This window comes from Trypanosoma grayi, assembly GCF_000691245.1.
Source record: "Trypanosoma grayi strain ANR4 Tgr_197_V1, whole genome shotgun sequence".
NCBI lineage: Eukaryota > Euglenozoa > Kinetoplastea > Trypanosomatida > Trypanosomatidae > Trypanosoma > Trypanosoma grayi.
In genome coordinates this window covers 1-24064 of record NW_008825816.1, presented here as the reverse complement: position 1 = coordinate 24064, position 24064 = coordinate 1, and the positions used below count along the sequence as shown (strand labels likewise).

The 24064-nt window shown below is 51.0% G+C and overlaps 11 protein-coding genes across 11 annotated transcripts; all 11 read right to left on the bottom strand.

The window, feature by feature from the left end:
• Window positions 1-125: 125 nt before the first annotated feature.
• On the bottom strand, window positions 126-4199 carry DQ04_01971100 (tetratricopeptide repeat protein, predicted; the record flags this gene model as incomplete). Its single annotated transcript, XM_009311366.1, has 1 exon — window positions 126-4199. One exon carries the CDS (start codon window positions 4197-4199, stop codon window positions 126-128), a length of 4074 nt encoding a protein of 1357 aa, XP_009309641.1.
• A 484-nt stretch (window positions 4200-4683) lies between these two features.
• Window positions 4684-5001, bottom strand: DQ04_01971090 (hypothetical protein; the record flags this gene model as incomplete). Its single annotated transcript, XM_009311365.1, has 1 exon — window positions 4684-5001. One exon carries the CDS (start codon window positions 4999-5001, stop codon window positions 4684-4686), a length of 318 nt encoding a protein of 105 aa, XP_009309640.1.
• A 1085-nt stretch (window positions 5002-6086) lies between these two features.
• On the bottom strand, window positions 6087-7052 carry DQ04_01971080 (tyrosine phosphatase; the record flags this gene model as incomplete). Its single annotated transcript, XM_009311364.1, has 1 exon — window positions 6087-7052. The coding sequence occupies one exon, from the start codon at window positions 7050-7052 to the stop codon at window positions 6087-6089; it is 966 nt and encodes a 321-aa protein (XP_009309639.1).
• A 355-nt stretch (window positions 7053-7407) lies between these two features.
• On the bottom strand, window positions 7408-9129 carry DQ04_01971070 (hypothetical protein; the record flags this gene model as incomplete). Its single annotated transcript, XM_009311363.1, has 1 exon — window positions 7408-9129. The coding sequence occupies one exon, from the start codon at window positions 9127-9129 to the stop codon at window positions 7408-7410; it is 1722 nt and encodes a 573-aa protein (XP_009309638.1).
• A 242-nt stretch (window positions 9130-9371) lies between these two features.
• DQ04_01971060 (hypothetical protein) lies at window positions 9372-12398 on the bottom strand (the record flags this gene model as incomplete). Its single annotated transcript, XM_009311362.1, has 1 exon — window positions 9372-12398. One exon carries the CDS (start codon window positions 12396-12398, stop codon window positions 9372-9374), a length of 3027 nt encoding a protein of 1008 aa, XP_009309637.1.
• A 201-nt stretch (window positions 12399-12599) lies between these two features.
• On the bottom strand, window positions 12600-13490 carry DQ04_01971050 (putative spermidine synthase; the record flags this gene model as incomplete). Its single annotated transcript, XM_009311361.1, has 1 exon — window positions 12600-13490. One exon carries the CDS (start codon window positions 13488-13490, stop codon window positions 12600-12602), a length of 891 nt encoding a protein of 296 aa, XP_009309636.1.
• A 200-nt stretch (window positions 13491-13690) lies between these two features.
• DQ04_01971040 (hypothetical protein) lies at window positions 13691-14470 on the bottom strand (the record flags this gene model as incomplete). Its single annotated transcript, XM_009311360.1, has 1 exon — window positions 13691-14470. The coding sequence occupies one exon, from the start codon at window positions 14468-14470 to the stop codon at window positions 13691-13693; it is 780 nt and encodes a 259-aa protein (XP_009309635.1).
• Window positions 14471-15338: 868 nt separating this feature from the next.
• On the bottom strand, window positions 15339-15791 carry DQ04_01971030 (hypothetical protein; the record flags this gene model as incomplete). The annotated part of the gene is made up of 1 exon (XM_009311359.1): window positions 15339-15791. One exon carries the CDS (start codon window positions 15789-15791, stop codon window positions 15339-15341), a length of 453 nt encoding a protein of 150 aa, XP_009309634.1.
• A 175-nt stretch (window positions 15792-15966) lies between these two features.
• Window positions 15967-17640, bottom strand: DQ04_01971020 (hypothetical protein; the record flags this gene model as incomplete). The annotated part of the gene is made up of 1 exon (XM_009311358.1): window positions 15967-17640. The coding sequence occupies one exon, from the start codon at window positions 17638-17640 to the stop codon at window positions 15967-15969; it is 1674 nt and encodes a 557-aa protein (XP_009309633.1).
• Window positions 17641-19077: 1437 nt separating this feature from the next.
• On the bottom strand, window positions 19078-19944 carry DQ04_01971010 (putative mitochondrial carrier protein; the record flags this gene model as incomplete). Its single annotated transcript, XM_009311357.1, has 1 exon — window positions 19078-19944. One exon carries the CDS (start codon window positions 19942-19944, stop codon window positions 19078-19080), a length of 867 nt encoding a protein of 288 aa, XP_009309632.1.
• A 2675-nt stretch (window positions 19945-22619) lies between these two features.
• Window positions 22620-23222, bottom strand: DQ04_01971000 (hypothetical protein; the record flags this gene model as incomplete). Its single annotated transcript, XM_009311356.1, has 1 exon — window positions 22620-23222. One exon carries the CDS (start codon window positions 23220-23222, stop codon window positions 22620-22622), a length of 603 nt encoding a protein of 200 aa, XP_009309631.1.
• Window positions 23223-24064: the final 842 nt, after the last annotated feature.

The following is a 24064-nucleotide window of genomic DNA, read 5'->3' as shown; positions in this document are numbered from 1 at the left end:
ACTATCCCCTCACGCCTCCTCAGTTCTTAGTATACATGCCAGACATGCTGCCCTCGGCCCTCGCGCCGTTCTCTACACCCCCCGAAGAAAAAAAAACGTATGCACACACCCACGCAAACTCACCATCAAGGCCGAAGCAGACTGCGGCACACGTCCACCACCTCATTTATCTTGGGATAATTGGGGTGTGCTTCCAGCACTTTTCGGCAGACGTCGATCGCTGGCACCAGTTTCCTCGACTTCATCTGGTGGAACGCCAGCTTGTATCCAACGGAAGGGTCGCGCTCCTTTGCGAGGTTCCACGCATTTTCGTAGCAGTTGGCAGCTTCGGGGTAGTTTTTCTCCGTCTCATGAACAGAACCCAGCATAAGCCATGTCTGGGCGCAGCTCTTGTTCACCTCTATAGACTTTTGCAACATTAACTTTGCCATTTTTAAGTCTTTCTTGCGGATGTCCATATAGGCACTAAGTAGGCGGGCGCGGTGCACAGCGTCGCTCGTGTCGGGATCAAACGGCAGCAGAACAATTGACTTTAGCTCCGCGGCCGCCTTCTTCTCTAGGCCATCGATGTAGTAAGCGATGGCGAGCCCGACATGGGCAGGCACATTCATTTTACCTAAATAAGGCACAGATGAATTTTCCATGTCATTCAGCAGCTTATCATCTTCATCCTTTTTTTCACCTTCTTCCGTATTCTCCTCCTTGGTGACCGGCTGCTTTTTTTGCGGCTCCACCACCTCAGTAGAAGCGCAGATGCGTATAAACTCCTTCACTGCACGCTCCACCAAAGGTCGCTTCTTGCTCGCCAACCAGCAGTACCCCTGCAGGATGTCCCGTGTCTCACCCTGTGGCATCTGTAGCAAGAGCCGCTCAGCGATCTTGATGTTCTCACTCTTGTCGTCTTCCCGAAGTTGTGTGTCAACCCATATCTCCTCATTTGTCGGAACGAGGTACATCTCAATCATGTTCACCAGAGCTGGAACGCTCCATGGCGTATCGTCTGCTGGTAGCCGAGCGGCATTAAATGCGCGTAGCGCCTCTGTGTTTTCATGGCAGTAGCGATGGTACAACCCGCGCGAGAAGCTGAGGCCAGGGGGCGGGCGCTGGCCAGATGGCACAAGACTCTCTGCCCGCTCCAAAGCCTTGTCGGCGTCGTTAAGCCGCCCAGCGTGACGCAGCAGGCGCACGTACTGCACCAGTGCGTCATAGTTGTCCGGAGTTCTTTCCAGCAGCTGACTGAAGTGATGTGCCGCATCGTCGAAGCGATGGCGACGGATCATAAGGTCAGCAAGGATCACTACAGCCTCTTCGCACGACGGGTTGATGCGGAGGACGGCGTTGCACTGCTCTTCGCACGCGTTGACATCGCCGCTATTGAGAAGCAGCCGCGCCGTCGCCAGCAACACCGCCTCGCTAGTCTCGTCGTACCCACGTGCCTCTTGGTAGCACTCCTTCGCCCGTTGCACGTCGCCAACCGAAGCGTAGTAGTTGCCAAGCTCAAGGGCAATCGTTGCTGCAACCATCTTCTGCTGGTACAGTGTCTCGCGCGTCTCGTTGCGCATCATGTGGTGCAGCACATGCTCCTGAAATCCGCGCGCCCGAAGCAGCGCCTCCGCCGCGAGTTCCGGCTTCTGGTAGCCGCGGTGAATCTTGCACATGAGCAGCGCGCAGTTGACGCGCTCAATGGCACGCTCAATTCCCTCCGCAGTGTCTGGCTCGCTCTGGTATGCCGGCGCCTCCGCCAGCGCCGCTATAGCGCGGTCTGCAGCACCGAGGTGCCAGTACAGTGTCGCGAGATCGGCGCGCACGGCGAACTTCGTGCCGTCCGCCGCGACGGCGTCACGATAGTAGCGGATGGCGCGCTGGTAGTCATGCGTCGACACAAGAGCGCGGCCGATGCGCACAGCCAGCTCGCCGTTATTTGGGTCCATCGCCTTGGCCTTCTCGTAGGCGGCAATAGCCTTCTCCGGCTCCTGGATGTTGGTGTACGCTTCACCCAGCTCAAGATAGCTTTGCGGCGTCGGCACCTCTTCCACAAGCTGCTCAAAGCAGTCGGCGTACATGCGACGATTCTGCCGGTGTGCGAGATAGAGGTTGGCCATGCGTATTTTGGCGGCGATGAAGAACTCACTGCGTGGCGGCACATGCTTAAGTATCTCAATGGCCTTATCCACATCGGTACGGGCGGCAATCATCGCACTCGCAATCGACACACGTCCCGCTTGTGTCGTGTCTTTGAAAAGAGCGGTCGCTTCTGCAATTGTCGCACGCGCCTCCTCTGCATCGTGCAACTTGAGATGTGTCTGCGCCAGCTGTAGGTACAGGCTCACGTGTTCTTGTGCACTTAAAAGCTGTAAGGGGCGACCTTTGCTGGTGACCCGCAACTTATCCTTGGTGAGCTTTAATGCCAACTGTAATGCCTCTAGTGCTTGTTGGTGCTTGTTCATCATCCCAAGTACAATACCATTAAGCAAGTTGTACTGTGGTTGATCCTTCACTTCAAAGTCAAGCGTCAGCGCCTGTTCTAACGCCTGGTTGGCCAGTTGTATATTACCAACATACTGGCAAATCTGTGCAGAAAGGAGAAACGCCTCTGGTAATGTGTGCTCATGACGAATGCTTGTCGTGATCATCGTCTGTGCCTTATTGAGGTCACCAGCAACAAAATATATCTTGGAGATATAAAGTTGAGCTTCTAGGCAACCGGGAAAGTGGCGAAGCAGCAGCTCAAGGTGCCGCTTGCACTTCTCCGCCACTGGGTCCGCCTTGTGCAGTGTCGGGTCTGGTGGCTCTGTACGGCAGTGCTGCATATACTCCTTTGCCACATCCAACATCAACGGTGGATTGAGTCTGATGTACAATTCCATGCCAGTCGGGTGCGCGGCCACATCGTGCTTAATGGCCTCGGCCGCTTGGTCAAGGTATAGAAGAGTCTTGGCCTGATTCCTCTGACGCCGCCACTGCAGTATAGCGTTAAGAAGACTTAACTCTGCATTGCGCTGATTAGACGCTTGGATTTCATTTGGGAACTCTATCTGCTGCGCCGCCTCGTCGAGGCTGCCAGTGAGAATGAGGCAGCGGATGAGGCCCAAGAGCGGGGTCATGCTGCTGTCTGACGCTGAAGAAGCTTTCTTGAAGGTCGCGATGGCCGCCTTGTACTCGCCACGAAGCATCTGCTGGTAACCGACCTCGGCGAGGTAGTCACCCTTCTGCGGGGCCATGCGGTGGGCGGCCTCTGCAAACTGCATCGTGACACCCAGCAGCGTGAGGTGTGTGCCGCCAAGGCGTGAGAAGCATTGTGCGTACTCAAAGAAGAGTTGAGCGTTTTTTGGCTCCTTCTCTTGCAGGGCTTCAAGAAGACGTGGCAGCTGCCCTGCAGCAGCTTCGTAGCGGGCGTCCTTTACCAGCAGGAACAGCGTATTGAGCGCCAAAGCTTCTATGTTCGTCTTATCCTTGGCGAGGATGCGCTTTGTTGTCTCCCAGCACTGGTCCCAATCCTCCGCTTTCATGAGGTGCCGCGCCTTGACAATGAGGGCCGGCGTGAAGTTCGGGTAGCTGACGACAAGTTTGTTTAGCAGCTGTTGCGCGGGGTAGAACTGGTACTTGCGCTCAAAGAACGCGACTCGGCCCATTGTGGCGTCAAGGTTCATCTGCCCGTCTTGTTCTTCCGCCTCCATGACTTTGCGGAAGAGGGCACCGCACTTTTCGAGGAACGCGCCGCGGCCGGTGCTGAGGTCCACCCACGCCCGTACCGTCGCGAGGTTCGTGCACTCGTCGCGGTGCTCGTCGTAGCCATCCTGGAACCGCAGCAAGATGTCGCGGGCGCCGCTCACATCACCGGCAGCCCATGCGAGTGCAGCAGCCTGCACCCACCCGTCCACATCCTCGGCGCGGCGGGTGTCGGCGAGTTCCCGTTCTACTGCGGCAAGACCCTCCGCGTCTTTGTTCCTCCGGTAGATGAGCAAGATGCCCATCAGCGCGGGGACGGCGGTGTCGCGCCGCTGCTCTGCCGCCTTGTACTCGCGTAACGCCTCGTTCGGTTGGCCCTGCTGATCGTAGCAAAGCGCGCGCCACACACGAAAAAGCCAACTGTCCGTTGACTTGATAGTGTCAGTGCAAACTAGCTCCGCGTGGCGCCACAGCTTTTCCCGCACGTAGAACATCATGAGCGCATAGTTAGTGCGCAGCAAAGATGGCATTTTTGCGTGGCCTCTTTATTCACCTCGTTTTCCCTTCAGGATTTTCTCTTCTTTTCCCCTTTCTAGTTCAATAATGGTGTATGTGCGTGCGTGTGTGTGTGTGTGTGTGTGTGTGCGTTGGCACGCTTGGCACTCGGTAAAGAAAAAAACACACTTTATTGAATGGTACTCTTGAATGCGAGGGTCCCCCTCTTCCTTCCTTCTTCCCCCGTTGCGTTGTATCTGATGCGCCAATTCTACGCTTTGAGAGATGCGGGGGGAAGACACAGTGTCCCGCGCAGTGGGGAAGCAATAAAGAGCGGAGACACAGTGCACGACAGAAAAAAATTACCACAATAGCGACCGATATCAGGCAAAACAGGGAAACAAGGATGCGGGAGTAAATGAGAGGGAAACAGAAAGGAAAACGGCAACATCGCATTTGAGTAGACGTCCGCCAAGAGCCCACCCTTCACACGCGCATGCGCTCTAAAGCTTTGTGTACTCACCAAGGAAGGCGCGGCAGCTGTCCGGATCTGCAGACTTCGCAACCTCTTTTGTTGCTGTCAGTCGCCAGCACGTCTCCGTGAGCTTCTCGGCGTCCGGAAGCCGCCTCGCACAACCGTGCAGAGGGAACACACGAGCCGAATCGGTCCCCAGGAGTCTCTCGTCGAAGATCTTCAGGTCCACCACCAACACCAGTGGCACAGACACAACCGAGACGAGGTGAAAACCACTTGTAGCACTTCAAATGCAAACTTGCATTTTCGGAAGAGCGCGACACGAGGGCAAGGGGGTCTAGAAGCTGAACGGCACCGTCCATGCGCTTTTTCAGACAATTATATATACCCTCAAACAAAGACACCAGATGAAACCTCCCTAAAGCCAACAATCATGGAAGCTCCACACTTCCCCTCACTGACTAAGAACTCAACAGCCCCAGGCTCTCTGAAACAGTCGCCCCCATAACGTGCGAGCTCTGCCCCAGCGCGCTATTACTCACATCAAAGCTATCAGAATTGTAGCCGTCCTCGACAGAATTTTTCCCACTTATGTAGTGGCTAGGCGAGATGAAAAAAAAGGGCATTTTTTGCTCTCCATTTCGCCGAGACTACGTATGAGTGCAGGTGCACCGACAACCAGCACATGCTCTCTCTCTCGCGAAAGGAAGCAGAAGCGGTTTTCGCAACTACAAGAAACTCTGTAGCCGATCAGGTTAGCACCATAGAAGACAAGAGGAGCAGCGGCGGCAAACAACTGCGGCGTCGGTGCTGCAGAAACGGGACAAGACACCACGGATCAGGAAAGGCACTATGCAGCGTCATTCTAATCCACCTATTTCCTCCGGTGGTTTTCGCGCTGAAACAGAACCCATTGCAGTCGAGCGACAAAGAGGCGCAGAGGCATTCTCCCTTTCCGCTGGACAAACGTGGTAAGCCTTTGCCTGCCAAAACAAAAACAAAGGGTCAGAAACAGAAAGAACGTTGGGAGGTAAAGATTAGAAATAATGCAAAAAGACACGTGGGGGAAGAGGGCACCACTGTCATTTCCGTCTCCCGCATCTATTCACCGGCAGCTGAACAGAAAGAAGGCGAAGCTGGTGGTAGTGGTGGTGACGGCTGTAACGCTTCTCCGTTTCGGAAGCATGTGCCACACATGGGGATGTATTCACCATTCCACCCCTCAGCACACACACACACACAGAGGGAATAAGAATCCAAAAGGGTACACGTGAAGTGCACTGCACGTCACAGGTCCAAGTCAACAAGACGATCAGACCCTTCGTTTCACTCACCCTAATTCCCTGTTCTTTTCGATGGAGAAACATGATAAACGTTGCATGGGCCACCACACACCAAACAAACAGAAACATGTCTTTCTACTGCACTGCTGAACCGTGAAGCAGCTTCACTTTTGGTTCTTCTTCCCATCACCTCCAGTATCCCTCCGCACACTTGCAGCGGTGTCCTTCACCCTTGACGCGCCAATAGCACCGCTGCTGTCGCTGTGCCCACCACCAACACCTCGACGGGATGTCGCCGTGGGTACGTGAGGCGTCACAGGCATCGCCGCAGCGGCGGCAGTAGCAGTAGCTGCAGCAGAAGAAGTAGTAGTAGTAGTAGTCGTCGTCGTAGCAGACGATTTTGTCGCGAGTTTTGCAGTGTTGTTGGTAGCGTGCTCCGTCGCTTTCCCCTCGACGTGGTGCTGTGCCGTCAGCTTCGTTAGCGGCGGGGGTGGTGCCACAAGGCTCCATCCAAGCTGCCGCGCCTCTGCCTCCAGTAGTTCTTCTTCGCTGCGCACCTCGGTGACAGTCGGTGTAATGCACACCCACTCCGCCACATATGGCGGTGTTAGACGCACGATTGGATTATAGAGCTCTACATACTGCTGATCCCCCATACGTGCCTTGTCGCCAGCGAAGCCACAGTACTCCTGAAAAATAGACACCAGCGACCATCCCTGTAGCAAACGCAGGCACGCCACGACTGTACCGGTCCGGTGCTTGCCCTTATTACAGTGGATAAGAACAGGGTGCGTTCGGGTGTCGATGAGGGCGCTGAGGATCCGGTGCATCAGTGGTTCCGAAATATCCATGAAGGGTTCCTTATTTCCCTCTGTCGAAAACCGCAGAATATTGATGCCGTTCTCCTCACAGAACTTCACGTTGCTCTCGGCGTATTCCTCGGGGCACAAGTAGAGGATGGTGCGGAGCCGCAATGCGCGAATGAAGCGGTAATTTTTCCGCGTCGGGTACCCTGAGCGGTACACACCGGGACAGACCATAGCGAAGTTGATGGACGGCACAAGTGGCTCATGCATCGCCGGTGGTGATCGCGCGGGCAGCATCAACGAAGACGAAGTCTGTGTGGCCATGATGCAGCCACGCCCACCCTACACGCAACAACTACCCTTCGGCAACTTCGCCTCACCCACACAGAGGAATGGTGCAGTGACCGAGAGCAAATAATGAAATTCGTCACCCTTCACCCACCTCGCACCTACACTAAAAGGGAAGCCCCCCTCATGCATTGGAATAAATTAAAAAAACGACACCAACAATAGGGAAAAATGAGAGATAGCTATACATACACGCACATACACACGCACCCATACACACATAAACAGCGAGCAAACGAGGCTATCCACAATGTTAACAGATATCAACGTCACGGATGACAACGATACAGAAACTGTGTGAGCATACACAGAAACACGCAGAATAGGTTTACTACCTCGACGACACCGACCTTGGAGTTCTCAACGCAGAAGGCAAGTACCTAACTGGTCGTGCCGAATCCGCGTTCCGTTCCTGTGGTGACAACACGATGCTGGTATCCTTCAATTCTTCCTGCTGCCGCGCCAGACTGCACACATTAGTTCGGCCGACTCGTCCTAACTTTGGGGTATCGTGGCCGACACGAGCAGAAGATAAGAGGAATGCCATGGCGTCATCAGGCAGCACGACAGAACTCATCGACGCACGCTTCCTCGCCGAATCGGGCGCGCGCGCGCTCGGTGACCAACTCGATGCGGTGACGCCTAAGGACCGAGGTTCCATCATAGTGGGATCAACGTACCGCGGCACAGACGCGGGCAGAAGTTGAGTAGTGGGAGTCGTGAAGCGGGGCTCTGGGCTGCCCGGCGTATGGACTACCGCAAAGGGTTGCGGCAGTGGAGAGGACAGCGGCGCCACCATAAGCGAGGACGGTGGCTTTTCTCCCGCATCAAACCGGCCGAGCAGTGCACGTCTTGCAGAAGCGAATAAACCTTCCAATTCCTCTATATTTGTGAAGTCGGCGCTACATGCCGGATCCTCTTCGCAACGGCAAAGCCCACGGATGTAAGCGGCGACATCACCTTTATCGTCGTCATCGTCTGTCGGCGCACGTATCCACTGGCACACGGCGTCCAAGTTGAGACTAGTCGTCGCAGCCAGTTGTTGTGTGTGCTCGTCAAGGAGAAGCGCAGGACACGTACACAGCACACGGTATACAAGTGCATGGAGTTTTCTCAGCGCCCTATGCCGCTCAGCCTGGGACTGTTCCGCTTTGTGGCGAGACGCATTCATTGTGTATCTAGCCGAGATGGTGCTGGAAGGATCCAGCTGAAAGAGGGCGATATTCAGTGCCTCACTGCGCTCGCGCGAATCACACTCCCGTTTGGTGCGGCGCCAAGAACGATAAATGGCAGATTTCCACGCAAGCCATGCCTCTTTATCGCGGTGATCCGCTTGGCACCACGCCAACGACCAGAGTTGCGCCGCCTCCTTCGCCGGAGATAATTGGGTCGACCCTTTGCCAGGCCCCCTCGCCTTCCATTCCCGATGCAAAGAGCGGGACAAGAAGTCCTCCACAACTTGCTCAAGCACTGACAACAGGTACATGAACAGGTCATCCAGAGATTCTTCTTCACCATTTTTGACAAGTTCGATATCGCACCCATCGTCTTCGACTACACCTGCCCCAGAAGACACACATGTGCGACACGGAGCCCCATCCCCAGAATCAGGCAAATGCTGCAGAAGCCGAAGTAAATTCTCACCTACGACTGCAGGACTATTGGGAATATTGTCACTGTGATTCCTCCTCACGTCATCTTCACCCTCACTGGAAGAAGAGCGAGCATTCACCTGCTCTTGGAAGGGATGTCGTTGTCCATACTTTCCATCAGCACACACTGGAAAGATTGTCATACCACCCGTGTCGTCGTTACCGACAGCCGCGACTTTCCCAGGCTCAGCCGGGGAACAAGGCCCACTCAACGTGGCAGCACTCATTGCCACCGCAGAAGAAATATCAGGGGCAGCACGGCCCACAAGCTGTTTGTCCTCCCACAAGAGAGACGGCAAAATATAGGACCGTCCTGCAGCCGGTGGTGGTGGTGTTGGTGTTGGTGCCTCTTTCACAGCCAGTGGCGCTGGTGGAGGCATGTTATCCTTCCCCTCCATCATTCCTCCCTCCCCAAGCTGAGTGTGCAACGGGGCCTGACGTACATACGGCAACAACAAATGAAAAATAATGAAGCAGAAGAAACACCCATGAAGAAGGTTTATAGTGTTTGTTTTGGCAGAAGCAAAGGGAATAGGAAGCAACTATATGCGCTTATAAGCACCCATACAAGGGGGAAACGATTTTTTGGTACACTGAATCCGACTACCGACACCAGAAAGCATATCCTTGTGAACTTCATTCACTACTGAAAGAAGTCTTCCAGTTGCTTCGGAATATTTGTGCCGGCCACAGTGGATTCAGACTGCGGTTCCGCAAAAGCAAACAGGTCATTCATGACATCACCACCAGCAGAGTTTTGGCAGTTCCTTACCGCAGATTTGCTACGCAAAACATCCGAAGCAAACTCTGTCGTTTCAAGAGGGCGAAATCCATCAGCAGGCGGCGGAAGCACCGGCGCACTCGTAACAAGATCCATTGAAAAGGGGAGGGGCTGTGCTTCAAATGGAATATCACAAACATTGGTCATGCTGCCAACCAAACCAGGAGGGCAAGTTTGATACAGTTGCTGTGGTTGTAGTGGCTGTTGATGTTTCTTGTGCTCCGTCAACGATGGTGGAACGCTGAGAAGAGCACACTGTTTGGCATTAATAGCCGCCCAGATCCTCGACTCAGAAGCCAACAGTGGTCCAAACTCCACAAACGTCTCCATCTGTTGTCTCGATAACTCCTGCGTCGTTTCACTACGCCTTCCTGTTGAGTAAACAGAGTGTTTCCTGGGGTCCAGGAGCAAATGGTAGCGCCCAAATTGATGGATTATGTCCAAGGGCAGCCGCCGGCACAAAACGGAAGGTGTCTTCTCGTCAACACTCGTCGCGAGACGGCGCGGGGCATCGCCCTCCTCCATTTCGTCAGCCAGGGTTGAACACGCTCCGTACAGATCGTCTTCGGCTTCGCATACAGAAAAGTTGCTCGGCGTTGGCGGCGTCATCGCTTGATCCTGCTGTTTAACTGGTACAAGGGTGGCGGCGACAGAAGCACTGTTCTTAAACTCCTTGTTCAACGTCTCGGGTTTATTGGCCTCCTTTCCATAATCTGTTTGGTTGGCAAAGCTGCCGTAGGCCTGCACGAACGCCTGCACAGGGATTCGGTGGTAATGTGTAGCGAGACTGTTCTTCACCGCTTTTGTCGCCTTGGAGAAAAGGGTGCGCATCAGCCCCTTTCCGTTACTGCTACTACTGCTGTTACCCACACCACCAGCGGAGGTGGGAGTCTTGAGATCGCAACCTCCAGCGTATGATATGCCAGTTCCCTCACTCAGTCGCATTATGCCACTGCCTTGCAGATCAGTGTACAGCTCGGGGAAGCGCCGCGCACTGCGGATGTATAGATGGCACAACATCCCGATCATACGTGGGTGAGAAATGTAGTAATGCATTACAAGCGAATCCTTCTCTTCCAGTGACGATGAATTGGAGCCACGTTGCTGTGAACGGGCACGACTGCGCAGAAACTCCCCAAGAAGAGAACGCAACAAGCCAATTGTTTCGAGGGAGAGGACCGCGTCCTCCCAGTGACGATACATACGTGTCCCCGCTATGCACCGCGCGAGGATTACATTATTGTCGAGGTTGCCTGGTAGAAAGCGTGTATAGTCAATAGTAATTGCAGAACCTCCGTGTAAACGTGAGACATTGGCCCCGCTGCCACTGCTGCTGGTGCAGGCAGGAAGCATTCCCTTCCGGTAGTTCCCAACGAGGCGGTGAACGTTATACTCAAGAAAGGCTCCGTGCACTTCCTCTACAATCACTGTTGTTGGGCACGGCGTTAGGGTGGATGGGCACGAGGGAAAACTGCCAGTCGCCTGAGCCGCTGCTGAGGCCAGCCCCACGCGGAACATATGCCGCTGTTCCTTCGAGACAGCCCGCTTCACCGCCTCCTTCACTTTCTCACTCGGTGGCATCAGATCGAGCACTGTAAAGGGGAACCTGTCGGTGTCACGAGGAGAAACGCCGACCACACCCGTGCGGCTGTCCGCAAACCAAATGCGGCATTTTTCGTCCTCCATCGACCACGCACCCCCACGCTGCGGACTGTCGGAGAGGCCACCGTGCAGCATGAGGCGTGGCACAATGTCGGCCGTCGATCCCACAAGGAAACCGGAGTCCCCGACTGCCTCAAGCACGTCGCATACTTCGGGTGGCAAGTATGGTACGATTGGAAGTGTCCAAAGGAAGGGCACAAGCATCGCTTGCACACTCACGACACACGCAGAGGCGTGCTGCGGCGTCGCCCCAATAAACACAACCCGTTTTTCTTGCAACAGGAGGGAATGAATGACACGGAGCGCGTCATATGAAAAACTTAGCAATAAAATCGACAGCGGGACGTTAATGAATGGGCGGTGCAAGTCATCCGGGCGTAGGATGGAGACACTCTTCCGCGGGAAGCGCAGAGTGATCTGTCTGCCTGCGAGAGAACTGCAGGTGTCCTCGCGAGTATCCACAAGGGCTGCCAGAGGTGACATGGCGTTCGCGTACACAGCAGCAATCGCCCGATGCTCCTCCTCATCGTGCACAATGTCTCGGTCGCTGAACACCTCCTTCGCGGCACACATAACGTGTGGCACGGCCTCCAACACCACTGCACGCAACACATTGAACAACGGGGCGCTGGAGAAGGCGGCTAGCAGCAACCCTTCCGTCGCGCGCCCCACGCCGACTAACTGCGCGAAGCCGTATACATAGCCCTCGTCGTTGCCATCGTGTTGAGCACTACTTCCATCATTAATCTCGCCAAAACCATCGTTCTCCCGACACCAACGACTTCCCAGGCTATTGTAGTAAATTACGTCCATTGCACGGCCCCTCGACGCCGAGTGCATGCACTCAGCAGCAAACTGAGGCGACGGCACTTGAACAAAGAGTCCCTCCTCCGCAACGAGGGCGGTACTGCCTACCAACTCCAAGTCCGGTCTAACGTAGGCCTTAAACCGTTGCGCTGCCGCCTCACCCCGTCTCACCAAGAACGATCCGCAGAACCACCCAAGCAACGAGCGGAGCGAACCGCACTGCTCAATGATACTTCGTTCTCTCTCAGTCCCACCACTGCTGCTTCTGCTGTTGCTGATGTCGTTCTCCGTGAAAACAACTACAGGCTCCAAAGTCGCGCACTGAGCCATGATCTCCCTCTTACTGGAACTGTCTCCATTGGGGCTCTGAAGCCGAACGCGATGCAAGCACACGGTGTGCACCAATGTCGACTTCTGCATGTTCAACACACTACAAACCCTCCAAAATGGAGAACAGAGTGTAACAGCAATAGAGACAAAGACAAGCCGTGTTTTAAAAAAGGGGGAAAGGGAAGGGAAGGCGCATACCCACTTCCACTCGGTCAATTATACCCTTACTTTCCACCGGCAAAACAATGAAAAGTGCATCGCAATGCCAATTAAATAAAAATTTTATTTTTTTTAGGAGCTGTTAAGATGCTGCGCGAAACGTGGGAGCACAAAGGCCGCCTTGTGCACCTCCGAGTCGTAGTACTTCAAGTCCTTCGCAAACGGCATTCTCTCAATGGGGCGCAGTGGCTTCGTTACATCAACACCTGCCTCCTTGCTGCACACAAGGGTACCGATGCTGCCACATGGGTAAGTGGGTATGTAGATCATACCGTACTTCACCGATGCAAAGCCAACCTTGTTCTTGATAAACCCGGCCATATTCTCAATCATTTTGAGATCCAGCCAAATGGACTCGCCTTGGTTGCAGCATATACCGCCCGGCTTCAGAATGCGCAGCACGCTGTGGTAGAATGCCTCCCCGAAAAGATCAGAGGCGGGCCCCGCAGGGTCAGTAGTGTCGATGATGATAACATCGTACGTGTTGTCCGGTGCCTGTTTTACAAATGCGGCGCCGTCAGCCACACGGACCGTCGCTCGTGGATTGGATAAAGCGCAAGAGATCTGCGGGAAATGAAGCTTACTCAGCTTCATAACATCCCCATCGATGTCAACAAGCTCGCACTCCTTTACAGTCTCATGTCGAAGCACCTCCCGCATGACACCACCATCTCCACCACCAATGATGAGCACCCGCTCGGGGTTGGGGTGGGAGCAGAGTGAAGTGTGGCCGAGCATTTCGTGGTAGACAAACTCATCAAAGTCTGTCAGCTGAATGCAACCATCAAGTGTCATAACAGTGCCCCACGGCCCCTTCGGGTCGGTTTCAAAGACCGATAGGTGCTGGAACTGCGTCGGGGCATCGTACAGAACCTTGTTCACCTTAAAAGACATCGCTTGCCCAGGCCACTGGTCATTTTCTTCACGGAACCAGCCGTCAGGACAAAGTCCAGGTCCAGGCATATTATTGTGATGTTAGATGATCTACTGACGCAGCACCCAGCGTAAAAGAAGAGAAAAGAGATGCAATTCAAAGCACAATTCATGTTTTTTTTCACAAGATTTCAATGCAAACTATCTATTAATCTTTAAAATGGATGCCTGCATCCACTCGCCTAGAGTTCTATGTTTCATCCTTGTTCTCATCTATTCACTACGGTGCCTCACTCCTTGTAGTAGAGATTTGCTTCTGCGACAAGGCCAACAAGCACACAAATAACGAGAGCTTGGATAAGATTGAGGTAATGCCGGAGCGCGCGCGCCTTGCCGTGTCCGTGCAGCACGCATAGGTCGATTGCAAGCGATATCAATACAGCGGCGGGGCCGAGCGCACGCACCTGGTTTGCTGGCTGCCCAATCACACATATGCCAGTGACCACGCTAAGAACGGCCGAACCGAAAAGCATGACGTTATTCAAAAGCTCGTTGCACTTCACCTTCCAAGTGCCTTCAACATTGGTGGTGCATTCTTCCGCGTCATTCTTCGCCATTGTGTCTTTTTCAGATGCCTTCTGAAGTTTTTTCTCTTCGGCGGCCATGACATCGTCGATACGCCGCATAAGAGCCAGGATACAACTATTTACTGTAAACACAAGTAGTAACGTGAGAACAGCGTCTGAGTTGATCTGATGCGTCATCGGCGCTGGTGGCGCAGCCTTCTCGTAGTTCTGGAAAACATCGAATGGCCCGCGCACGACACCTTTTCTTGGAGAATTCCGGTATCTCTGCTGCAACCAACCGCTTCGCGAAGCAAGAGGTGTCCGGCCCGGGGCAAAGAACGTAATCCCGAGGCACATGAGGTGGCAAAAGAGGCATATAACCAGCTCCAGCGAGAGAAAACGCCAGAGGGGAAGAACAGGTGACGGTGGGGCCGTGCTTTCACTCTTTTTAACAGCCGACCGTGCGCCCCCCGAAACTGTCGCCAATTGCCGTTTTGGAGTCATTGACCTTTAGTGTATTTATTCACCTTTGGGGGATTCTTGTTTGTTGAAACTGATACGGCGATTGGCATCATCATCACAAGATAACGGGCGGAGACGGCGACAGAGAAAAAGATGCGCCGCACGGGCCAATCACTACAGAGCAACGCCGCACATTTATTACTACATCGAAGTTTCACAAAGCACAGCAAAATAATCGACGCAAAATCTGCCAATCAGCATTACACACACACATATATATATATGTTGATGCTTCTGCCAAGACACACGCTCTCACCCCATCAAACCTTCCGCGGGGTGAGGGAGCGAAACAGCCACGTGAATGTTCCAGCGCCGAGTTCATGTACGGTGAATGCGTGCTTATCCGCATTCCTTTGTCGCCGACGCAAGATCATTACCAGATTTCAATCCACCTGTATCATCCGGAAAAGGAAAAAATTGGGTCTCACCACAGCAGCTGTGGAGACCGCCAACGCGCTTCCTAACGCTCACATATCACCATGCTCGAATAAACGCAGCTGAAGGATAAACAGCCCTTCAGTAGTAGATTACATCGTTCATCGTGAGACGTTTATTGTTTTTTTTTTCTTCTTCGTAAGGACCTTAGCGGGCAGAACACCCTTAGGGAAGTTCNGGGGGGGGGGGGGGTCTACGCAGCAAAAGCACTTCCTATTTTCACATTACAGCATAACGCAGGACTGCACGGCACCATCATCCGCGGGACGATGCCGAAGAGAGGTCAAAAGAAAATGTTGGCAACGATAAACGTAATCCAAAGGAGATTATTCCGCCTCCCGGTAGACCCAGCAGTGCAGCATTGGTGTCACCCAATTTCTCGTCAAAATGGTGTTAGCAAAGACCCCGATCTTCACTATTTTTCAGCTTTCCCTTCATCCGAAGCTGCCGCATCACCTACGTCACCATTCTCGCTTTCCTCGTCTTCAGACGGGACGGAAGAGCCTTCCGCCTTTCCATCTTCCAATCGCAATCTCGCCTTCTTCGACTTTTTTTTGGCCGCCTTGGCCCGCTTTCGTTGTTGTCTAGCATTCAGCGCCTCAACCTTGGCCTGATGCGCCCTTTCTCGCTCTGTTCTTTCCAGAAGACGGTCAGCCTCGACCTGGTGGCGCTGACGCCGCTCCGTTTCCCGCTCCTCTGCGAGGCGGACATGTTCGTTGGTCTTTCCACCGGCACCGGCAATCGTTGACTGCAAACGTGGCAAAGAACGCATCGTGGCGATGCTGTTGACATACCTTTCATGCTCCATTTGCAGCCGCCGATCCCGAGCGGCCTTCTCCTCCACCGATAGAGATGGAAGGCCGGGCATTTTGTAGCAGGGGGTCACCTTTTTCCCCCTCACTTCTATTCTTCCCTCAGTTACGTTCCCTTGTTGGAAAGTCACAAGTGAATAAGAGTGGCAGTCTTGCGCAAACGAAAGACGTACTTCAACAAAAAAACGTACAATTCTTTTTTTTTCCCTTTCCCTTCCCACCTGAAATTCTTCACTTCCGACTTCTTTTCTTTTTCTTTGCACTCTGTTTTGCCCCACTTCCACTCGTCGTCATTGCCTGGGGAAGGGGAAATTCCGCCGTGGGCGGTGGCGACACTGCCGCACGCCGCGACCGCATTGTTGTGGAAGCGCCTTCTGAAACAACAGGCGTTTGGTCCTCTTTCGGTGCTGCTCGCCGAGTGGCCGGACCAGTAGAAGCAGTACTCTTTTTAGAAGGTTGTGTAGTTGAAATCTTTGTGGTCTGAGCAGCACTTTCCGGCAAGGCACGTGGACTGTGGCTTTTCTTCTTGACTGAATGGGGGATTTCTGAACTGAGTTTGCCTTCCTCTTCATCCAGCGTAGCGAGGTGGGCAGCGCGGCGGCCTCTGGGCAACTGGGGAAGTCCAAACCCACCGACCTGCAGCGGAGGTGGTGGAGAAGGAGGGTTAGTAGATGGTGTGCGAGCATGGCAACGTTTCTGCTGTTGTTCCAACGCTTCCTGAGCCTTGGTAGCCCACTCGTATTCCTTGTAGGATGGAGATGGAGACACAGAGAGCGGCGTCTCATTTGTCTCTTTGATCAGATTTGTTCCGCCCTGCTGTTCTTGCTCTTGTTCTTTGGGGGAATTGTCAGCTCCCAGTTCCTGTGGTGATGTCTGGGGCAACAACTCCTTCCCGCCCTCTTCAAAAGAAGAGCGGATGATGTCACCGCTACCATAATTGGGTGTAGTCACATTAATCTCGGGATATTCTTTTGCCTCACACTCGCCATCTTCACCATCCTGTGAAGAAGACGAAGGAATGGGGAAGGGATATTCCTCTACAGTAAGCAGAGGGAGGCGACTTTGTTGCGTAGACGGTGTCTTGAAAACAGGCACAGTGGCCGGTGGCGGTGGTGAAAAGTTGTGCAATGACACCAGCGGCGTGCCGTCGTCGTCATCATCATCGTCGTCGTGTGGGCTATGTACAGCAACAGCCGCGGGGCTTGGCGCGAAGCCGTCGGCTTGATGGCCTGACAATGAAGACGAAGCGCCTCTGTTCACTCGGGCAGGAAGCAAAGCTTTGTACCCCCCTGATGCTCCCCCAGCGCTTTCAGGCGCACCGGTGCAAGAAAACGACGGCGGACAGTAACGCCGCGTTTTCTTCGTCGGCCCTTCGACTGCATTCTGCTGTACAAGGGGTGACATACTGGCGATCGGTGTGCCGGAGCGCCGCCCCGCCGGCGGTCCACTATTGGCGGCCTGAAGTGACGGCTTCCAAGGCGATGAGGAAATTGATACGCCACTCACGCCGTCACACAATGGCGAGCTATCCGCTGGAAAGATCTCCGGCTGACTGTCTGAGAGAATCGGAATATTTTCCACAATGATCCCTCGATCTTCATTACCATCTTCCCCCCCATGTCTCAACACACTTTGAGATCCCATTCTTTCGGCGTTCAAAGAAAGGTTAGACGCTTCCTCCACGTCAGCAAGGCGCTGCGCCTCGACTGATGTTTCCCATCGTGACCGCTGGAATGTTGGAGCGCCTGTCAACCGTGTCGGATCTGGTATTGAATAACGTGGGGCAGTACTTCTAGTACGGTCACTCCCGGTGCCCTGTCTGGCAACGGAACTCCCGCAATCATTGACATCATCATCATCATCATCATCAAACGCATCGTTACCTACATTCAGCACTTCACTCATTTGGCTGTGTCGCGGCCATACATCGGTAAGGGCAATGTCTGACCCCGATCCTCTGTTCTCTGTGTTTCTTTCCTCGTCATTCCCAACGTGAAAATGCACGGTTGTCTCCTCAGCAATTGTTTGGTATGGCATCTGTGATGTGAATTCTCTGTCATCGGTCGTCAAGAAACCTCCTCCCAGTGTTAACAATGTCGACGTTGGAAACAAGGGCGGAGGAGGAGGAGGAGGTGGTGGTGGTGGTGGTGGTGGTGGTGGGGGAGAGGAAAACAGGCGACGACCACCTTGCACAAATGTGTCCCCATCACGAGGTCGTTTTTGTCGTTTGGCCTCGTCTAAACAGGCGATCTCATCTGGTCGCCCAGAAGAGCCTTTTATTTCCTTTCCGTGGATTTTGGCTGCGATTGTCTTGGTTCGTCCGTCAACGGCTTCCCTGCGCGTCACACGCGGCGATTCCGATCGTGGGAAAGAAGAAAGGTAATTCTGTGAACTCGAAGTCAACCCTTGTCGGCCTGTAAACAACGATGAATTACCAGAATGAGTGGTGGTAGCAACAGTGGTCGCAGGGGCATGCGGACGGCGGAGCGAAAAAACGCTCTCGTTTCGTGTGTCAGCCGGAGCACCAGTCCGCTGATCACATTGTCGATGTTGTAGGCAGTACAGGCTTATCCTGTCGGCGGTCGGGGACACCGTCGCAACACCGTATAATCTCTCCCACAGGGAGAAGGTGGCAGACGAGAGGATGACATCTTCTATTCTAGCCTCTGCCCCGATGAAGCTCGTTAGTGGGTTAACTTCATTTGGCTTCATATGTTTTTTTATCTATCTCTCTCTCTTTCTCTCTCTCTCTCTCTCTCTATATATATATATATATATTATCTATTCTCTGTCCTTTGCCCCAGATGCACACCGAAAGAAAGGCAAGAAGTCAAATGGTGTCCCACAGGAGAGCCATACACACAAATAAGCAGAAAAAGAACTGGCGAACCGGGAATTTTAAAAAAGGCTGGTGCTGAGCACTCCCCTCGACGGCTTTTTTTTTTACTTTTCCCCTCCCTCTCTTGTGTAATTGCTTCTTTTTTTTTTTTTGCAGAATTTATATTAAATAACAGCTTAGGGTTGAAAACAAGAGAGACGACGACGCTTCCTTCATTCCTCTAAACAGTAATAACAAACACAACCTTTGGCAGTGTACAATGAGCAGAGATATTCATTCTTGAGAAGAGGGGAGCCCAATAATATGAAAAAAAAACCCATCGGACAGAATGATGGATAATGGCACCTCACTCTCTATTATTGTTCTTCGGTTCAGATCCACCTCCTCCACCTCTCATGTCATCATATTCGTCCACTCTTTTTTTTGCAGATGCACTGTCATTTTTCTTCTTGCCAGTTCCCCTCCCCTTAATTTTAATTTCCCAGGCGCAGCGCACCCCATAATCAATTCTTCACTGGTGGAGCTGTGCCGCTGATCGCATTAAGACGCTCCTTGATCATTCCCGCAAAGGTCACCATGAACATTGTCTGCCAAGCGGAAAGCCCCATCCTTGGTATCAACCCTGCGTAGAACCCTCTTAATCCATAGGTCTTATAAACGAACGCCGAACAGTTTCTTGTGTTTGCACCGGCATCTCCAGTTGCCTGCCGCGCCTGCTGAAGGACACGAATCACCTCGAAGGGCTGATTCACGCACCCCAGAATACCTCCAACAATTCCGCAAAGGACCTCTTCTGCTGCGTTCAATTTGGTTCGTCCTGTTACTTCCTTGTATTTGTTTGTGAAAGCAACAGCAAAAAACCAACGCAGCGCCCAATTTGTCCCCTGTCGGCCCGCCATAGCTGGAGCCGATCCGTATGCCTTTCGGAATCCCGCGTCCCCCAATACTCTGAAGAGACTTTTCGAATGGTGCTCCGGGTGGCGGTTCTTATATGTCACAACATAGGTCATTGGGGACATCACAACTGTCTGCGCAACACCGCCGCAGAATCCTGCCGTCATGCCACCCACTGCACTCTGTGGATTAATGCCCACCATAGGTTCCAGTTCCAACGTCAAATTGGTACCAAAAAGCAGTATAGAACCTTTTAATCCGGCCTCTATCATTTTTGCCCCGGTTCCATGATAAAAACGACTCAATCCGCCTCGTGCAAGAATCTTAAACTCCTCCGCGGCACTCGACCATTTGCCTTTGGCGAGACTGGAGATCTGCTGAGTCTTCCACACTTCAAACGGCATGCCGAGGGTGAACGCCTCCGTGCATTGCAAAACAGCACCAATAGCAATGTCACGTGGATCTCCAATGCCCATCGCTTAATCGGTTAATATGAACCGTGTGTCTGTTCTTCCCGTTCCTATCCTCAAAAATCAATCACCCATCGCAAGAAAGAAAAATGCAGTGTGTAAGCAAAAGGCTAAAGCAATATTTATTAGCGCAACTCACATGTCCACCACTCACAACGCATGGGTGTTAAACATAGAAAAACAGAGCATAACGAATCTCGTACAGCCCTTTTATTAATAGAGAGAGCTAGTAATAGTACATGCGGTTGGCAATTGTGAAAGCAGTAACAAGAAAAGAAAGGTGGTGCAACCCTACAAAAAAAGGAAAAGAAAAGCAAATAACTTCCTGGTAAAGAATAACCACATTTCAAGGAGCCAAGGTTACACCACCAGTATATAATCGTTCCTCTTCCGTCAGTAACACCACAAAGACTTCCTCAAAAAGGAAAGCGGCCAGATAAGAAGAATAAATGCCATAGCAGTAGAAATCCCGAAAAGTAAAAACACCATGCACACACACATAGAGAGAGAGAAGACAGAGAACTTTACGTACGTCACAAGAGCCGTCGATACGCCAAAAAAAAAAAGACTAAGAAAGTTTTTCTTCACGCAAAAGGTACAAACAACAGCTACTGCCATCACAAACAAGTACTGGGTTTGTCACATCCTCTACTTATTCACGAGAGTACGATTTCCCAACAAGACACTGCGAGAAACCATACCAAGATATCATTAAGCGGTCCTCTTCTCTTAGAAGCGAAAAACAAGGCATAAAATTTTGGCCAATCGAAGTGTGGAATTGGCCATCATAGGCGACCGTGATGGATCCCCTTTCAAAACAAAAAAAGAAAAGCTTTATGACGGCAGAATCCTTTTTTATTGAATCTGAGAAAGTCCAAAGGCTATCAGTACAACCTCAAGACTTTTTCAAGTAAAAATGCAAATTCTTTAAATGTACACCAAAAGGTTACCTCAATCGTGAAAAAACAACACCGGTTTTGTCAGCATTAAAAAGGCCTATTTAATAAGAAACACATAAAAGCAGAAGCAATATAGGGAAGCCACAACACTCAATATTGGATAGAAAGAAAAACGGGAACAATACCGCGGTTTGTCAGCAAAACAAAAAAAGCAACGAGAATTCTCAGTCACTCTCAATGGGCTATCAAATAGCGGCCATCGGTTTATTACTTTTTTTCTTCATAAGCACTACAAAAAGAAGAAACGTCTTCGGTTGCAGAATTTGTTGGTGTTCATATCAACTGTTCTCGACCACTATCGATAACCTCACCCTACTGACCACTATCGCAGAGCAAGTTTGCCGCCACTTATCGCCAATACGGAAGTAAACCGATTTACTTTGTGTTGTATTGAGCTGTTGTTAGGTTGTTGTTGTGTGCTTTTTTTTCTCATTGGTTAGGTTAACATTTGGTGATCGGCTGGGTTGTGCCCTCGCCTGTCAGGAAGCTCGCGCCTGAGAATGCGAGTTGGCATTTCCCCATATCCGCAACCCCACCCATACTCCCCACCCGGTTTCCCAGAGGTATACCAGCAAAGCCTTGGGGAAAACATCGCAGAACGGTGGTGTGTTGTATTGCTGAGTAGAGCATGAAACCAATAAATCACTGCACAATTACTAACACATATTCGTAAAATCAAAAAAAAATGTTTCTATCCAGGGGGACCTCCAGTTTGGGAGGCCACTGGGTTAAATCCATGATAAAACCACTTATCGAAATCATTCTGTATATATTTGAATAGAAGACTTTAAAGTAAGCCATCTTGAATGGTCCATTAAAGTCTTCCATCGTTAACGGAAGGAATCATATTCTTTTCCAGAGTAAAAGGCATTTGATATTTATTTCATAGGTTCCCACAAGAAAAAGAAAAATGCAAAAGAGAAACAGAAAGAAAAGGAAAAGAAAACTCAATTTTGAAGCATCTCATAACGTACATGCTTCTTAGACCGCTCTTTCTTTCTGTAGGTAAATATCTAACGTCAGGATCAGAAAGACAACTTACACAATTACCTGGTGGACAAAAAGCCATTAAACCGTGTAATAAGCTGTTCTTCTCTTCCAAACGAACACTGTGTCAATCATAAATTATTTTCGCTTAATTTCTATCAGTGCCAAATTAGAATTCAATACCAATCCTCTTTTTGTATCCATCCAGCTCCAGCTGACCCAGGCGCACTCAGATCATTCCCAAACAGATGAAATAACGCCATTGCCTCCATACAGGGTGTTCATGCTGATTCGTATACTGAGAGAAGAAAAGGAAATCATAGACCATACCCAAGGCAATCAGTGGAGAAAAGAGCCAAGCGAGCAATACTCTTCGAAGACCCCAATTCCATATTCACTTTCTACTTGAAGAATACACAAGCACGCAAACTTTTCAAATACCTAAAGACAACAAATTCTAGCAATAGAGATAGAAAGAGAGAGAGAGAGAGAGAGAGAGAGAGAGAAAGCAGATGGTACACGTTAATAAGAAGTGTAAGAGTGCAAAAGGTCTCTTCATTTGTTCTGCAGACTGTGATTCAATGCTAAAATGGGCTGCTACAAGAAAAGGAACCGTAATAGAGCATCATACCAATTATCTCAACTAACTAAAGACCCTATTTTAAAAATATCACCAACCGACATAGTCTCCCACAAATGTTCACAAACCTCCTACTACGTTCTAGATGCTAATCACTACTTAAATTCGGCGTATTGTGGAGCCTGACCGTACCTGTACCACCAAATACAGAGAGTTATAACAAAAGCAAACAGAGTGCTCGCAAATGTGGAATACCAAATAAGGGCCATAAATTCTTCATCGGTACCGGGACGAGCGTTCTGATGCATGGCATTCTCCGTTACGCCAACAAGGTTTGTAGACTCACAAACAAAAAGCACACGGGTCCATAGCTCCTGGATGTGTTTTTTGTAGTCGTTGCTCATCTTCTTGCTCGTCATGTAGCTTGTAAGACGTCGTACCTCGTACTCGTCCTTGGGAATAATACTTCCCATGTGATCCAGCTCCACCGTATTCGTGATGGTTGCCGCATAGCACCCTCGCTTGAAGCTCATTTTGTCCTTCATGTACCGTTTAACAATGTCGTTAAAACGGATTTCAGCGGCAGTACGCACCTTTAGACGGAAAACGTGACGCCGAAGGGGATAGTAAACCTTCCCCATCTCCTTATACACGAACTTCTTGGCAAGAGGGCTGGTATAATTGCACATCGGGTTCGACTGACCCCCAAAGGTTGCCGCAGCACCCCCAAGGGTCATATTGCCAAAATTCATAGTCATTTTCTTCGGTCAAAATAACCTTCTGTGTAACTAAATAAAGCGGCTAAAAAAGAAAGAAAAAAGCGGCCAAATGTTCCAAAAGGTATAAAGTAAATCATCTCATTGATAAGCAAAAAAAAAATGGGTTTGCACCGCCAATGGCCACAACTCCACATTGGTTTTATTGTTAATATTGCTGCTGTTGTTTTAGAAAAGTCCAGGTTCATAGTAATACAAAAACAAAGCCAAAATACCCAAAAAAGAAAGAGACAGTAAAATAAGTGAAAAAATGATATTTTCTGATAAGAATAAAACAAGGCTCCTTTCTCATATCGATTAATAAGCAAGACACCTACCTCAGGCCTTCAGTACTTTTTTTGAACGGTTTACCTTAACTTTTATACGACAACAAATAAACAATCATTCCTCAAAATACTCCCATACAAGGTACATGTACACAATAATATATATATATATATATATCACATTCATCGGACTCCTTCCAGAACCCCCCATNCAAGGTACATGTACACAATAATATATATATATATATATCACATTCATCGGACTCCTTCCAGAACCCCCCATGACCGCCATACCTACAAACTCTCTTTCTCGCTTCAACTCATTTGAGTATCTTTCGTCCCTGTCACGATATCCACAAGAAACAAGAGTAGTCTGTGCCTTACTTTCACTAAAAAGGAAAAGAAGGGACGAGTAAAATATAGTCGTTTTCAACGCGTGCTTTGTTTCGCACTTCTTCGCACATAGGGGAAGCCCATTTGCCAAGAAAAAAGGAATCGAAGATTTTCCTTTGCAGTTCATTTACAACTTATGAAAAGGAAGAGCCAAAAGCGTCCTTC